This window comes from Calonectris borealis, chromosome 1, assembly GCF_964195595.1.
Source record: "Calonectris borealis chromosome 1, bCalBor7.hap1.2, whole genome shotgun sequence".
Classification (NCBI taxonomy): domain Eukaryota; kingdom Metazoa; phylum Chordata; class Aves; order Procellariiformes; family Procellariidae; genus Calonectris; species Calonectris borealis.
Genome location: NC_134312.1, coordinates 135,721,508 through 135,737,860, shown reverse-complemented (window position 1 = coordinate 135,737,860; position 16,353 = coordinate 135,721,508). Strand labels below are relative to the sequence as shown.

Below are 16,353 nucleotides of genomic sequence, written 5' to 3'. Positions count from 1 at the left end.
AGTCTATGTCAACAAAAGCTATAATTCAACAGGCCACAAATTTTAATGCTCCGAGGTGACCTTACAAAAGGCTAAGAGTTAAGAAGACTCTGGCTACTCACAGTCCTTTGGACTTACTCTGCAATATAAGTACCAATCCTTTCTTGAGTGAAAAGTCTAGCTTGAGCTTTACTACCTAACTTGATGGTCAGATGATCTGATCCAGAGTGAGAACAGATCCTATAGAAACCACCATGCAACTGATCCCTTGCTTATTAACATTAGGAGATTGCAGTCAACAGACCAGTTTATGAAGTTATTTAGTTTTGTTTTAGCTTGCTAGTCAAGGAATTGCTTGCCAGCTTGCTTTTATTATTGCCTTGGATGGTTTATTCCTTTGCTTGCTGCATGTAGATTAAACCACAAAGGCAAGGCTTCCTTCTGTGTCCATCTGCTCTAGTCCTATGACAATTTTATTTCGACCAGTACAATTTCCTGAGAAAAATGATTTTTTAAAAACCTTATACAGGGCTTGGAGAAATTTTAACTTCTCTTAATGTTTACTGCCAGTATCTTTAGAGTTACACAGTTACCCCCCAGAATATTTCCTGCAAATATATTTGACAGATTAAAGTTTTCCAGGAAAAGCAGAGAGAGAAGGGAAGTAGTGTACACTTCCCCAAATTTTACCCTCTTCCATTTCCTTCCACAGACCTGAAGGGATGTGTGTGCATACTCCTGAGTATGTATGGCATATCAGTTTGAAAGCTTCCTAAATACCTTAATATTATTATAAAAAGTAGTCAAATACTTTGAAAGGTCATATAATCTTTTGCAATTACTACAGCTAATAGACGGGACTGATTTTGTCTATCTTATTCCTGATTAAGTCTGTTCTTAAGAATTTCCCACAATAAAGATTCAGCACCTTCCCCATGCAATATATTCCAGGGCACAATGTTTTCTACAGTTAAAAAGTTTTCCCATCATACAATTTAAGGCCCATGTAAAATAAAAGTTTAGCCAGGGTGCCTACTTCACTAACTCTTTTTCATACTTTCCTATTTCCTATTCAGATTGCTAATATAGAGGGAGTAAAACGCCCAAGCAAAAAACATGAGATGGGGATAAGCACATAGGAGTGTTTATTTTCAGGTGATTTTCTACACCATGAGCCAAGTCTGTCTAGGGGTGTGGAATCAAAACTATAACTCTCTCAACGAAAAAATGGGACAAAACCAAAATGAAACGCAAGCAGCCTGGAGATAGTAAGCAAAAGTGCCCATTTGTAATTTCATCTTTACCTTCTCGTCTGTTGGGGTGCTGTACAGCTACAACACATTCACATTTGTCACTATCCCAGATCCATCCATTATGGCAAAGTTTGTTGGTAAAGGGGCACCTAGAAGCAAGAAAAAAAAAATTAGGGTAGGAATTAAAAGAAAATATTAGGAGCATCAGTGTAGTCATTTGGCAAAATGAGCCTGCTGATATGCTGGGTCTGCCACTTGTACTACGTGAAGGTACGGCGTCTGTGTGCATTACTGCTGCAAACAGAAAACCTTGGGACTGGATGGTTTTGCTGACAGGGCTGAGCTGTCTGGCTCCCAGGAACTAGAAGGAGCAGGTACAGCACATATTTCAGATTACGCCCTTAGGAAACAGCTACAATTTCGCAGCTCCACTTTTCCATAGAACAGCTCTACCCCACCCAGGGTAGTCTCTGTCTTAAAGTATTCATGCCATATAACTGTACTCAATTTTGCCATGCTGCCAGAAAGTGCAGCTCCATTTTAAATTTGCCTATGCTTAAGGACTGTTAAGTGGACTGCTTTCAGGGTCAGAGGGGCCAGTTTGACTTTTAGGCACTTGGCTCCGGTATTTGCGTAGGAAGGGAATTCAGTGGCCAGCAGGCTGAGTGAGGGCTGGAGTGGCTTTGCTGAAGTGCCACCTCTCCCCCAGCCCAGCTGGCTAACTAAAGAGCAGTTATAGGGGCAAGCCTACACGCAAGCTAGACAGAGACATCTGAGCTAACTTCAAATGAGTCACTCAGGCTGGCTGTGCTTCTAGAGTCTTTGTTAAATTAATGTAGCCTGTCTTCTTCAGGACTACAGGTATTTTATTTTGGAGTTAGATGTGAGATGACTTTTCTCCAGCCAATGAGCCTGACAGATGCAAACCAGGACTGGACCAGAAAGTGCAAAGTCACAGTTCGCACTGCTTCTGACCCGACGTGCCATGAGGTATGGCAGAGGGCTTTAGCTTGAGCACAGCACTCTGTGTGCCTTGACTAAATAATGTGCAAGCAGAGTTGCTCGTGTCAGGTTGAAAAAGTCTATGCACGAATACCCAAATAGCTCCAGTGGAGCGGAGAGCTAATATGTTCATTTTGAGTCCCCACTCAAGCACCTAAGTGTCTTAACGACTCCAGATCCTGCTGAACTAGCATAGCCTGCTGTTTGTTGGATTCTGGTGTCCATTCACTCATAATTTGGTGGTCCATTCACCCATTCACACCATTCTGGCTTCCGTTTACCAGGTTTAGTTGAAGCTTTCTAACCCTGAGTGATAATCAAGTTATTTCAATAAACTGTTGGGATCACAGAAAGAGAAGGGACCATTGTAATGACCAAACCCAAACAAAATAATTTTCATACTTCAGACTGCACAACATGTGTAAAAATTTGTAAATGCGGGAACTTACCCATCTTCTTCTGGGTACTGAACAGATCTTCGTATGATGGCATACTGATGACGCTGGGTATTTGATAGACACTTACAGCCTGTGTGATTAGCAATTTTGATTGGCACGGGTTCAGGAACACTTGTCAAGGGAACCGAGATCTCAAAAAGCTAGGTGGGTGAAATAACATTTATTTTTCAGTTTCCATTATACAGTTAATATTTGGAGTTTTAAATCAAAACCTCTTATCCTTTGCCACCATTTTCCCCACCTTTGCTCTTTTCTACAATAATTACCATAGGTATAAATGAGTGGGTGGGCACTGTGGGTTTGGAAGAGTAAGCAATGCCCACCAAGGTAGGAACTTGCCAAAATGCTGATCCCAGTGCTGTGCAGGGCATCATCCTGGAAACATCCCTCTCTTGACAATAGCAGGAGCCTAAGGAACCAAGCAGGCTACCTTCAGTGCGTTCAAATTGTTCAGGGTGATCTCTGAGCAGCCTTGTGGAAGCCCTGGTTCCTTGGGCAGCTACGTGCAGGAGCTGTTGAAGTGACCCACACCTGCTCTGCCCAGCCAAGCCAGCTTCCTTCCCATGGAAACCAAAGCAAAGGGTATGTCTTTGTGTGCCAGCATGTCTTGGCTTGATGCTGCATCCACATGCAGGGGCTGAGAAGTATTCCTAACTGACTACTTAGACATTTAAATTTAGGTCTCGCAGTGCCTGACTTTAGGTAGCATGAATATCCTTCAGTGGATATTTTATACCAAGGAAAAAAAAATGCTCTCATTAATATGGGAGTAATTCCATTCATTTTAGAGGAGTGAATCTGGACTGATGGTGGTTTATCCAGGAGTGGAATTTAGCTGGGGGCTTTTGAAGGAATCTTTATTTTGAAGGATGCTAAAGGAATGTTACACTCTGCAAAACTGCAGTTTTTCAACAAACTTATGAACTGCTGCTCCAAAAACACATAAATAAATAAATACTTTTTAGCCTGACCTAGCTCCCTGAGCTGATCGGATGTCTTTTGTGTGTGGCCAACAGCTCATAACAGCTTTCTCCTTCTGGTGTGGAATGAAAGCAATTAATGAACATTGACGCAAGAAGGACAGGCCCTGATTTATTTTACTCCAGCTATATTCCAGTACAGCCAGACACAGTGGAATTACATTCCAACAAACCTGAAACAAATACAGAAGTGATCGGATCTGCTCCCCATGAGGACTTCAATTTTCTTTTTAAAACAACTGCCCTCAATCTTTGTTCTGCTTTAAAGAAAAGCCTTCTTCATAACTAGAATTTAAAATATTACTCCGGTTCAGAAGGTTTTATCAACTATAGGTAGGGATGCCCAAGGTGAAGATTAATCAAGGAGGACCAGTCTCCTGTGCTCCTTCTGTAGGTATGAACATAGATGGTTTCATCTGTAGAGCTGATGGAAAGGAGTAAACTTGGAGCTCTGCTCAGAGTCACCCACTGGAGCAAGGTATCTCTGTACATAGACGCTAGAGGAACTCTACAGAAAGAAGTTCTCTGGATACTCTCTTTATGCTCACTTTTTGGCACTGGTCATTAAAACTCAGGTATTTGTCACTTGTTGCAGCTAAGCAGTAATTGGCTACTGGTTTAAGCCTTTCTTTTCCGAAGTGACTTCTGATTTGGGACATTCAGATCCTCAGGCATTCAAACTGAAAGCATATGTCCCCTCCTGTTGAAAATGTCCCCTTTTTAGGCTCGCAAAACTGCATATCCAAAATTATTAGCCAGCCTTTTTGGCACTGATGGCAATTTTGAAAATGCAGCGCTCAGACTCCTGGCCTCACACAACAAAATTTCCCTGAGTGTCTCTTAAACCTTTGGTGCAGAGGATTCCCACAAGCCAATACTCTCAAGAGGTCCCGGGTCCAAGTAACAATACACTAATGAAAGATTAAGCTCCTTAACATCACGTGAGCCTGCAGTCACTTTCACAGGGCTCGATTTTCCATCTCTATGCATATATAGCCATTTTTAATAATGCAATATGAATGTAAAATGTTATTGCACATGCCTGCATTCACTCCACATGAATAAAAAATTAATTCTTCTGTTTGTTATGATAGTGCAGACAGATCTTTCATAACAGGACCTCAGAAACCAAACATCCTCTTTCCCCTCTGTTCTTGGAGACCCAGGGTAAAAAGAAAGCAGATTAATAGCTTCATTTACCGTTTTTGACACATAAGTTGTACTTGTATTCATGCAGCTCAGACTCTCCTCGTTGCAGCAGCCTCCACATCTGAACACGTTCACGCAGGGAGGCTTGAAGAATTTGTTGGTTGTTGTACCCAGCTCCTTGGCAACTTCCACGCAGGTTTCCCTTGGCACGCATTGAGTCTTTTGCCATTCCTCATCTATGACTGGAGAAAACACCATTTTTATGAGCAATCATGGCAAAGTTAAACCTCTGATTAGTGAGACAGAGGCATTATATAAATAAAAATGAAGTGCTGGCAGGCCATTTGCACTTACTTGGATCGATCTAAGGACCAGAGAGAGTCTGAGTGCAAAATTATCCCAGTAACTTACACCAGCTGCACTGGCAGAGAGGTCGTTGCATTTATACGCCTTTAGCTTTCAACCAGGATGACCAAAATCTCCCTTAATTCCAGTGGGTTAAGTAGAGCTGCATCGATTTCCTCTAGCCGAGAGTCAGTTCCACGACCTCTGTCTGACAAAGCTGGCCCACACCCTGTTCTCCTTTTCTCCAGGGTAGACCTCCTTATTGTCATTTTATCCTCTCTTTGCATGTACCCCACTGCGGTCTCAGTAGAGCCTGGGCCTGACTGCAAAAGCACATTAATGATTAACAGATTCTGGTCAGAGGGTATTAATACTCCTACTGGATGTCAGCCAGCGAGCACCGTTTCCAAAATGTCTAAGGAAATCCAAGACAAACACTCTCACACCTCAGTACCCTCAGGGGTTCGAGTTTGAATAACAGGAATATGAATTCAAGCATGATTTATCTATTCAAAACACTGTGACATCTTTCAAATATTGAATTGTTGTCGACTAGTAATTTATTTTAGACTGATCTGTAAAATTCTGACTGCCAGAAGGAATAATGCATTAACTGACTGAACCAGAGGGAGACAGCAGTGACATTTACATAATATTATCTTGAGTCTTGTTAAGAGGTGGCCCTGCTTTTTTTGGCTTTTGCTTACCTGATTCAAGTTATGGAACTACTCGAGGGTCATCAATGCTTATGCTTTAAGTCCGTCTTAAAATTATGAAAAACATTTTTCCTGTCTGCCCCCCTCCTGCCTCCCAAGCTTCTGAAAGATCAAAAGCAACTTCTATACTGTTAAGAAAATTGCGCTCTCTTCCACTGCAGTCCACCTCCCTACGATTGTGCAAGCAGTGCATACATTTACAGGGAAGTTCTGGGAAAAAAAAAAATTCTGGAAGACTTTTAATCTAGATGCTATCCTTTGTCTTCAGATGAGCATTTATTTCTTTGTTTCCTACCTGACTTTCCTTTTATTATTTTTTTTTTTAACTGACTGTGTATATTTAAATCAGTTTGTTTATTCTTGAAAAGTCCTTCCCCAGGGTTGATTCACTCCACTTCCCAGTCATGCAAAAAGTACAAGAAATAAGAGCTTGGGGCCCAGATTCTGATTTTACAGCATAAATTAAGAGAAGAATCACTAAAATCAATAGAATTTTCTAGAGCAATGTTAGTCTATCAAAACAGCAATCCAATCCTAGGCCTTAAAATAGAAAATAAAGTGTTTGCCAAACTCATTAAGGTATGTGCGTGTAATCACTTCAGATGTCACTTCAATGGGTGTAAGCGGTGATGACCTTTCCAACTGCACACATCCTCACTTTATTAACCGCTTCTTTAGCAGAAGGGCTGTTATAGGAAGGGACGGTCAAAGAATTGGGTGTCACATTTTGTTCAGAAGCACCGTAGTCACCCTGATCTTTTCCGTGAGCAAGCGCAGGGCATCTGCTGAGAAATTTGGCTCCAGTACAGACTCCAGCTTGAAAGCGCTGCAGTCCTAGGTGAGCTGAGCTGCTCGGGAGAGGCTGTGGTTAGACGGGGTGACAGGAGCCTTCAGTGGATTCATCGTTAAAGCTCTAGAAAGGAGGAATAAAGTCCTGAATTTGCCCTGCTGGAGTCTGGGGTGCTGTGGAAGGTGGTCTAGCAGTGAAACAATGAGGAGCCTTGACCCAGCCTTCTTGTCAAAACACTTTATTAAAACAAAACAGATGCCCTTGGCAAAAAGATCAATGCTTAATGACTGGAAAGGGTGTGGGAAAGAAATACATGTTTATAGGCTTGGGGTTTTTAAAAGGAGCTTTAGTACCTTGAACATATTAAGATCTTAGAACAAAAGTAGTTTCTGTCCTGGGATAATTCCGCTTTGGATGGAAGAATGGAGAAGATGACCCAATAGGCTTTTTTTAACTTAAATTTCAGTGGCTTGACTTTGAATGAGAAAGCTGACATCTCTGTGCCTAGAGTTAGACTGTTAAAGGAAAAGCAGGAAACGATCTAACAGCTCTTCCAAGCAATTATAAGAAGACTTTATCTGTATGACTATAGTCATCTGACTTTATTACCTGAACAGTTACATTATTCTGCCATTGAAAAAAGACCATCACAATATGCACTGCCTCGGTAACACTTGACAACATCCTCTGTTGTCTCGCTGTATTGACAAAAGGAATATTTTATTTTTTCAGAAATGCTGGTGCTCACTAAATGAGCAATAGTGAATAGAGAATTAGAGCATTTGACACTGGGTATTACTTCTAATAACAGCTCTGTGGACTCCTAAGCTTGTAAAGGTGAGCAAACAAAATGTGTATAATTAATTAAAGCCCTCTTAATTGTTTTTCAGTGTATATTGGATTTTTTTTTTCTGTACAAAATTTCTATGAGAAGTTCAAAACCATGCCTGTCATATGAAAACCCTTTTCAGACTGGCACTCATGTCTGCATTTCTGTGCTGTGGCTCAGAGAAGCAAATTAAGGCCTTTGCTCAGCGATAATTTAGCTGAGTAATGGTGTGCAAATGTGGCTGTGGTTATTGTAAAAGTGGTATTGGAACAGGATCAGCAATATCTGATTTCCCAAAAGGAAAGTGATATGATCATATCACTTCAGGGTACAGACTGAACAAGAAAGAATAGCTCGGTCTGTCCTTTTATCCTGTAGGTACACTCTTCGCTGGGTAAAAAACTGGCTGGACGGCCGAGCCCAGAGAGTTGTGGTGAACAGAGTTAAATCCAGTTGGCGGCCGGTCACGAGCGGTGTTCCCTAGGGCTCAGTTTTGGGACCGGTCCTGTTCAATATCTTTATCAACGATCTGGACAAGGGGATCGAGTGCTCCCTCAGTAAGTTTGCAGACGACACCAAGCTGGGCGGGAGTGTTGATCTGCTGGAGGGTAGGAAGGCTCTGCAGAGGGACCTGGACAGGCTGGATCCATGGGCTGAGGCCAACTGTATGAGGTTCAACAAGGCCAAGTGCCGGGTCCTGCACTTGGGCCACAACCACCCCATGCAACGCTACAGGCTTGGGGAAGAGTGGCTGGAAAGCTGCCCGGAGGAAAAGGACCTGGGAATGCTGGTTGACAGCCGGCTGAACATGAGCCGGCAGTGTGCCCAGGTGGCCAAGAAGGCCAATGGCATCCTGGCCTGATCAGAAATAGTGTGGCCAGCAGGCGTAGGGAGGTGATGGTGCCCCTGTACTCGGCACTGGTGAGGCCGCACCTCGAATCCTGTGTTCCGTTTTGGGCCCCTCACTACAAGAAGGACATGGAGGTGCTGGAGCGTGTCCAGAGAAGGGCAACAAAGCTGGTGAAGGGTCTGGAGCACAAGCCTTATGAGGAGCGGCTGAGGGAACTGGGACTGTTTAGCCTGGAGAAGAGGAGGCTGAGGGGAGACCTCATCGCGCTCTACAACTACCTGAAAGGAGGTTGTAGTGAGGTGGGTGTTGGTCTCTTCTCCCAAGTAACTAGTGATAGGACGAGAGGAGATGGCCTCAAGTTGTGCTAGGGGAGGTTTAGATTGAACATTAGGAAAAATTTCTTTACTGAAAGAGTGGTCAAGCCTTGGAACAGGCTGCCCAGGGAAGTGGTTAATTCACCATCTCTGGAGGTATTTGAGGTGCTTAGGGACATGGTTTAGCAGGCATGGTGGTGTTGGGTTGATGGTTGGACTCAGTGATCTTAGAGGTCTTTTCCAACCTTAATGATTCTATGATTCTATGATTTTATATCCGTTTGCTAGACCAAAGTATAGTAACTGATCCTTTATTTTACATCAATGAACATATAATGCCTCTCGAGTCTCTCACCTACAAGGAATAGTATTCATTTTTCCTCCAGATGAGGGAATAGATTGTGATCCCCCGCATTCAGGTGTTGGTTGGTTCTTTCAAGCTCTACTACTTCTCTCCGGAGAGACTTCCTCAAATAGGTTGGGATTAGGGCAGTACCTCCTTCCTCTGCAATTCCCACCCTGCCCAGACACTGCTGCTGATACAGTGCCTTATATCAGAGCACACCTCATTAAAAAAGGGATTTCTATGCCTGCAGGAAAGCTCATTTGTTTCTGCCTGAAAGCAAATTCTGAGATTTAGCCCAATGCTGCTGGCCAGCCCCTCGGCCAGTCATTCGAACCTGTTCTTTGCACACTGACTTCCCCTCCTTTCTGTGGCCTGACATATCCATACATAATACATCCTCCCTTTGGAGAGTATACAGACAACAATAAGCCTGATTTGGCCACAAAACAGGGAGGCAGACTCAGGCTATTGCCTGACATTTTTTCATACAAAGTCATTTTCCATGAATGCCATGTTGTTTCCAGTGTTTTCTAGGAAACCCCTGGTACTTAACCCTTTACTGGTTAAGAATCAGTGGTCCTGAAGCTGAGATCATTCAGCTGCAAACCTGCACCTACCTTTCAGTGTATCGATATCATAGAAAGCAGCCGCAAATCTAGTGGAGCGATGTGATGCAGAGCGGGAGTCTAAATTGGCCAGACTTTTGAGTTTTAGCCTGCATTTCCACAGCTTCCAGTCCTCAGAGTGAGTGATGCGAAGCAGCTCTTCCAGGCTGGATGCTCTCCTGATCTGCTGTTCTGACTGCTCCAATGCTGACAGAGATGTCCTCTGGAAGGGAAGGGGGAAGTCAGAAAGCCAGTACCTTTACAGCTTGTCCCCCTGTGCAGCACATGGAGCACTTGTACAAAAAGGCAGCATGTTACTGAGGACAGCTTAGAATCCCTGGGAAAACAGGAGCGCACAGAGATGTCCCGGGCTTTGACAGTGCCTGGCGCCAGATCGATCTGCAGGATTTGTGCCTATATAAATTGGGAAGGGGAGACGCCCATTTCCTCACCCTTTCCCTCACAGCCACTACAGCTATTTGGCAAATGCAGGCTGTACTCCCCATATCCTGGCTCCCCAGGGAACCTGGCAGACACCGATCACATCGCTGCTGTGCCTGAACTGGCCAGCCATGCCAGCATGAATCCTGGGCCACCCCTATAGACAACCTGAATGAGTTCAGCGGGTGAGCACAACCCATGTGCCTTTGCAGCAAGCCACCTCAGGTGCCAAAACTCTGGTGCCAACCACGAGACATCACTGCAGGGACAGGTGATACAGCTGGAAGCTGCCCTAAGTACGAGGGCCCATCCACACGGGCCGGCAAACAGCGTTCAACGTGGTGCAAAGTGCAGGATGCATCTGCCATTTCCCATCCCGACTACCGTTTGGGTCATGCCCAAGTCAGCCAAAGCGGCCTCAGGTCCAGCCTCAGTGCCGTGGCTGTGCAGCAGCGTTAGCACAATCATTGCATTTTCCGCCTGCATGATGTACGTGACCATTGTCCGCTCCCGCAGGAGAGTGCTCCCTACAAAGGCCTACCCCATCAGTTTAAAGTCGTTATTCACTTAAAATGTACCTGTTTTACAGAAACTTAATATTGCACAGCACCCCATAACAATACTGGTTTCTTTGGCTGCTGCTTTCCGGCATCTGTGTTTGTGCCTTATCAAGGCATTGAGTATTTGTTTCCACTGACTCACCAGATCTGCTGAAAACCATTGCCTCCAACCCAAGTAAAAGGTTATCTTTGTAAATGGCTGTGTTGCGCTGGGCTGGTGCTCTCAGTTGTACTCTCTGGTCATGCAGTTGACTGTACTTTTTGACTTGCAAATAAAGGGCTGCACTGCCAGCTCTCATAAATAAAACTCCAGTCCTTAAAGGCAAAGCTGAAATATAGGAAGCTGGCGATGAGGTGTGTCGCAGCCTGCAGTCTGAACCGGTAGCAAGCGAGTGCTCTGTATAGGACTGGGGAAGGGGTGGAGGAAAGGGGCACCTATAAGAGCAACATTTTTAGATGATATCTGAAACCCAGGCACTGACTGCATCTGTTATTTGTTATTAAAACATCTGTGGCATTTATTTTGCAATGATACAGATGTTAGCATGTGCATATGGGCCAAGTCCGTTTTTGGGTAATTACCTTCCACTGACCTAAAATTCCCTGTGTAGTTAACTTAGAATAAGTTATTTGCTCTTCTTTTATGCCCATACAGAACAATATATTGTGCTCTAGCAAGCTGCCATATTTCATTACAGAGATGGCTGGTTTTCATAGATGAATGATTTCTCATGTATTTCATATGTGGTGAAAACTGGAAAACCCATCTCAATACTTATGGACAAATAAGTCAGAAGGAATGTGAATACTTAGCACCAGTAACTGAATTTCAAGATAGTTTTACAAACAAGCTACCCAGAATTTTGCTGATCTAGGAAAGCTGAAATTCAGCTTGAGTTCAATGCGTCAAGACTCATTTGTTCTAAGAACCACAGCTTACATTCACTCCCATTCACAAACTGTCTCCTTGACCCTACAAAACGTGCGAGTATAGCGCTGGTGTGGTAATGGGACCAAAGATATTAAAATTGAACTCTATTAACCATTAACAAGACTTTTTTCTCTTTACAGGAAAAAGATGTTCTAGCTGAATCAGTGTCCAAGACTTCTAAACTAGACTGAAACTACAGCAAACCTGTAAAATGAGATGACGGTATTCCGTAAATTAGAAGACATATCTCTGCACTTCTTGTAAGGGTCAGTAGTTAGGACCTTCCATTTCTTTTACTTAAATATCAAGAGATTTTATTAATGATTATTATATGAGCAAAATAAGTTTCAAACCTAAGATCAAAGAGAACAGGAAAAGTATAAATGCCTCCTTATTGTAAGAAAATATTTCTGGGTTTATCTAAAGCAAGAATTTGTACTGCTGTAAGGATTCTTGTATTTTTAAAGCTATGCAAGTTCCTTACTGTGGACTGAATACACTGAAATGAACTGACTTTATGCCTTCATAATTAGTATTGTATAGAAAGAGGAACAAGTAGTAGAAGTAATTTTTATACCCAAGAAATGCATCTCCAATAGGATTTGAAATGTGGTAATTAAAAAAAAAAGTACCTCTGTTATTGATTCATCATAATGGTGTTGACAAAGCCTGCCTATGTGTGCAGGTTCTTCCTTCTCTTCTTTTACTGTTTTTCATATACTGGAAACTGGAGGAGTATGGTCAAAGGAACTGGAAGAAGCAGTGCTCATTACAGAATTCCCTATGCAGTCATCAGAAATGTATCCTAATTAACTAAATCATGATTATCCAAAACTCACACAGAGCCCTTGGAACTGAGTTATCGCTTCTCTGTAAACTCCAGCCCTGCTCAGTGTTGTCTGGGCTCTTCTACCCTGAAGTGAATCTGTTGCCTCTAGTATCTCCATGTTTCCTAACACCTATCCAAGCTCTGCAGTTTGACCGGATCACCAGCTGCTTACCAGCACAATGCCAGAATAATTGTCTTCCTTCTTCTTACATTTGACTTCTTCCTGGAGGGAGCAGATTTTATAGCTGATTTTATAACGTCTTCCCTATCCAGTAAATTTCCTGATGCCCTTTCCTGTAACAACAACAGCATTGAGATAAAGTGCAGTCTCTCTCTCTGAGCACTGCTGACACTAGGCAAGATGGTGAGCAGAAGGCACTGCTAGATTTTAAGGGAGGCCTGAATCCCAGATAGTTGTAGGTTTTTATGGTGTGGACATCTATTTTGTCTTCAATTTAGTCACTTTCAGCTCCCTCTATAGCCAAGACAGAGAAATATAGACACTTTTAGAGCATGTTTCATTTGAAATCACCTTGAAAGTCTTCCTGCTGGCTGCCCAGCAAGCCCAGGCTCACCAGATCACAAGAGGTATTTGTGTGGTGGATCTTTGGTCAAACAAATCTCACTGCAGCTATCTGAGGTATAAAACATCTGAAGAAAAGCACCTAATTTTGTTCCAATCTACCTAAGCGCGAAAACAGGAACAGTGAATACCGCCTTATGTGGTTTTTTGACTCCTTTGAGACTACTACAATACTCTCACCTAAAATGTTCTTTTAGACACTTGCTAGAGCACAGAGTGTTCAGCATCTGGAAGGATGTCCCTCATCCTTATACACTTTGACCATAGAGGTAGTTGTCCACAACTTAAAAGCATACCAAACTAAAAGCTTAAAAATTGAAAATAACGTGCAGAGTGCATCAGACCCACCAGCAGGGCTCAGCCCTACGGCCTTGGACACCACAGAATGAACTGCTTCAGTCGGGCACTCTCTCGCTGCAGCACAGCAGCACTGAATAGTGTGTGGTCATGAAATCTTTCTCAAACACCCATTTCTGGTCATCCTGTTTTGAAAAGGACAGCATCAAATGAAAACACAGAACCTCTCACGGTCTCAGATAATACCATAGATGATGTGCCGTAGGGCTCCTAGCACCACACAGATGTGGAGACTTCTTTCATGTACTGCAGTTTAAATTCAAGCCCTGTTTAGATATAGACAAACATCCTCTGGCTGACTGAAAAGCCACACTTAGAACAGTGCAGCTTTGCACAGAAAGGTGAATAAATGTTTCAAAATATGAAATTGGAGGAAAGTGCTAGGTTCAACAACGTCCCAAACCTACCCCTCATGTGATGATCAAGGACTTCATCCCCTCTCACAGTGATATCGAGTGGACAGCAGTTAAAATCAGCATTTAAACAGGAGGGGAGCTCCCCACTCAGCCAAAGAGTAGGGGGAAGCATACAGAGAGGTCAAACCTCCAGATCCTCACAAAAAACAAGAGGAACAGAGCTGCTGTCTGTCTGTTTCTCCTGACTGTAGTCATCTGCACATACTATTTCCCACTTCTCAGATACTTCTACCTCCCTTTTTTAGGCTTTCTCTGATAACTATAGTCCTTGCTTCCAGGTTCCCCTCCCATTCTCCGCTCTGCTCTCACCATCTTGTACTGCTTGGATCCCACTGTGCTTTCATTTTGTTTATTTTTACTCCTTTCCCCATATTCTGCCGGGGGGAATCTAATGAGACCTACCTCAGGCTGAGCTGTTCAGCCTCCTGATGCAGAGGGACATCCATTTTTGTCCCTGCCATGCCCTCACTCCAATTCCCTTAGGTTGGCCCAGATTTTAGTGGTCAGCTGGGGTTGGTTGTAATGGCTGCAACCTGGATGTGGAGCAGGAATTCACTACACTTGGCGTAGTTCACATAGGTAGCAAAATGATGATCTCTGGCCCCAGAAAGCTTAAAATATACATTAAGGCTTGAGAGAGAAAGAAAGTAGAGAAGGAGCCATTGGCAAAGGGCCAGGGCAATGTCCTTTACATGCTCCCATAATGAACAAATTACCTGTGGAGCCATATCACTGGAAAGCTCCAAATGTCCTAAACTTTCAGTACCCATAAGTGTACACCCTGTAGCCGACCAAATACATAATGCTATTGCCTACAAGAAATGTTTGTGTCAAACTCATCAATTACAAATATGAAAATAGTAGGTTTAAGTAGTTCATTCTTATCTCTTCAGCTTACTGCTGCTCTTAATATCATTTTTCTAAGTGTCTTATCTAAGAATGGATCCCATACTCAGAGATAAAAATCAGATTCATATTTAAATGAAGTTGTATGTTTTTCATAACACTGACCTCTCAGATGTTCCAAAACTATTCTTTAACTCAAAGAGGAATATCTGTTTTCCTCTATTTGGGCTATGAGCAACATCATTGACATCAGGAAATGATAACGTGGGTTAGCATTGTGATTTTTGGATAATTACAACTTTTGTCCTTCCAAAAGAAACCATAATGGGCTATCTATCTTCTTCCTAGCAACCTCAGATGCCAGAAAAACCCTAAAAGTAGTTAGCATTGGAAAGGAACAAGAGAAAAAGCAGTGGTACATTCAGTGGCCTTTCCCACCTTGGAAGCTGTCTTAAATCAGACACTGAGTTCATTACCCCGTTGATTTAAGCTAGTCAAATATTTGGCCTATGCATCATGTCATACAGATGCACAATCCCACACATAGTCTGCACTGGTCAAACTGGGCCCCTTCTTGAGAATTAGTATTGACAATCTCCTGTCAGGTGCTGCAGCTCGGCAGTTTGCACTGTTTCTCCATGCTTGACAAGCTCCTAGGTTTCTTGCCTAAGAAAAAATACCCTACCCTTTTCAAACCGATGTCTGAGTGAGTCAGCAGAACTCATGTTTGCAGAACCCCTTTTTTTGCATGTGCCGCTCTTTCCAGCCTGACACAGATGGTCTTTGCATTAATGCTGTGTTTCAGGGTCTCCTGGAGGTATTTTGAACAACAGAGGAAAGAGGTGTAGAATATGATAGTAAAAGAAAGGCCCAGTAAAATCCTAAATATATTTAGGACAAACACATGCTTAGGACCCAAAATTAATTCTTTTCAAGGCCATCAGTAACTATTAGTATTTTTATTTAAGAGAACAGATGCATAGTGAATAATATTTTGTGTGTATGAGAAGGCAAAAATAAAGATTAATTGAAATCCATATTTTGCTCCATCTGAGGAAAGTCCTGCTTGCATTTCACTCTGTACTCAAGCACACCCACGGACCCAGGAAATACATCCTGAAAGCTTACACAGATGACTGCTTTCCTTAAGCCCCAGCCTCGCAGTCTTTATCCACAGTGGGACATAAACCTCTGCTTAAAGCTAAACACGTGTAAGAGCTCTTCTGAAAAGGAATGTTTTTCTGAGTTAGGGTCACAGATACTATTGTGGCAAGTGCTGCATAAATGCCAGTGGAAATCTTCAACATTATCGCTGCGTCTGGGGCCAGGACAAATGATTAAGGAACCTCTCAATAACCTTGCACTGTTTTATGATCCATCCTCTCAGCGGTTAAGCAATAAAAAGAAGGTAACAGCTTTATCTTGCCAGGGAAAGCAGATTGTAGGTGCATAACACAGAGTGATGATTCTCTTAATGCCATTGTATCACAAACATGGCCAAACAGGTTTAAGCTAAGTTCAGCCTAAATCTTTCAAAATTAACCAATCTGGGGGGAAATTTCATCACAAAGTGAGGGCACTTGGACATCAACAAAGAGTACTGGCAGCATGCGAGGACATTTTGAACCTTTATGTGAGTGTTGTGTGCTTAATGCAGCAACAGCAGCTGCATTCAGTTCAAGAGAAGTCATGTAGAAGACAAAGACTTGACGCAACCAGAAGCTGAACTCCCCCCGTTTCAGTGCTGCCCAAAGGCTATTCTCAGAACTAGACT

The 16,353-nt window shown here is 42.9% G+C and overlaps 1 protein-coding gene across 1 annotated transcript in view; it reads right to left on the bottom strand.

Moving 5' to 3' along the window:
- Positions 1 to 16,353, bottom strand: part of VEGFD (vascular endothelial growth factor D) — a 31,842-nt gene that overhangs the window by 3,600 nt on the left and 11,889 nt on the right. Inside the window, exons 2-5 of the mRNA XM_075175893.1 lie at positions 9,629 to 9,839; positions 4,873 to 5,063; positions 2,684 to 2,832; positions 1,284 to 1,381 (exon numbers count right to left, since the gene is read on the bottom strand). Coding sequence (XP_075031994.1) covers positions 1,284 to 1,381; positions 2,684 to 2,832; positions 4,873 to 5,063; positions 9,629 to 9,839 — 649 coding nt within the window. The remainder of the gene's footprint in view (positions 1 to 1,283; positions 1,382 to 2,683; positions 2,833 to 4,872; positions 5,064 to 9,628; positions 9,840 to 16,353) is intronic.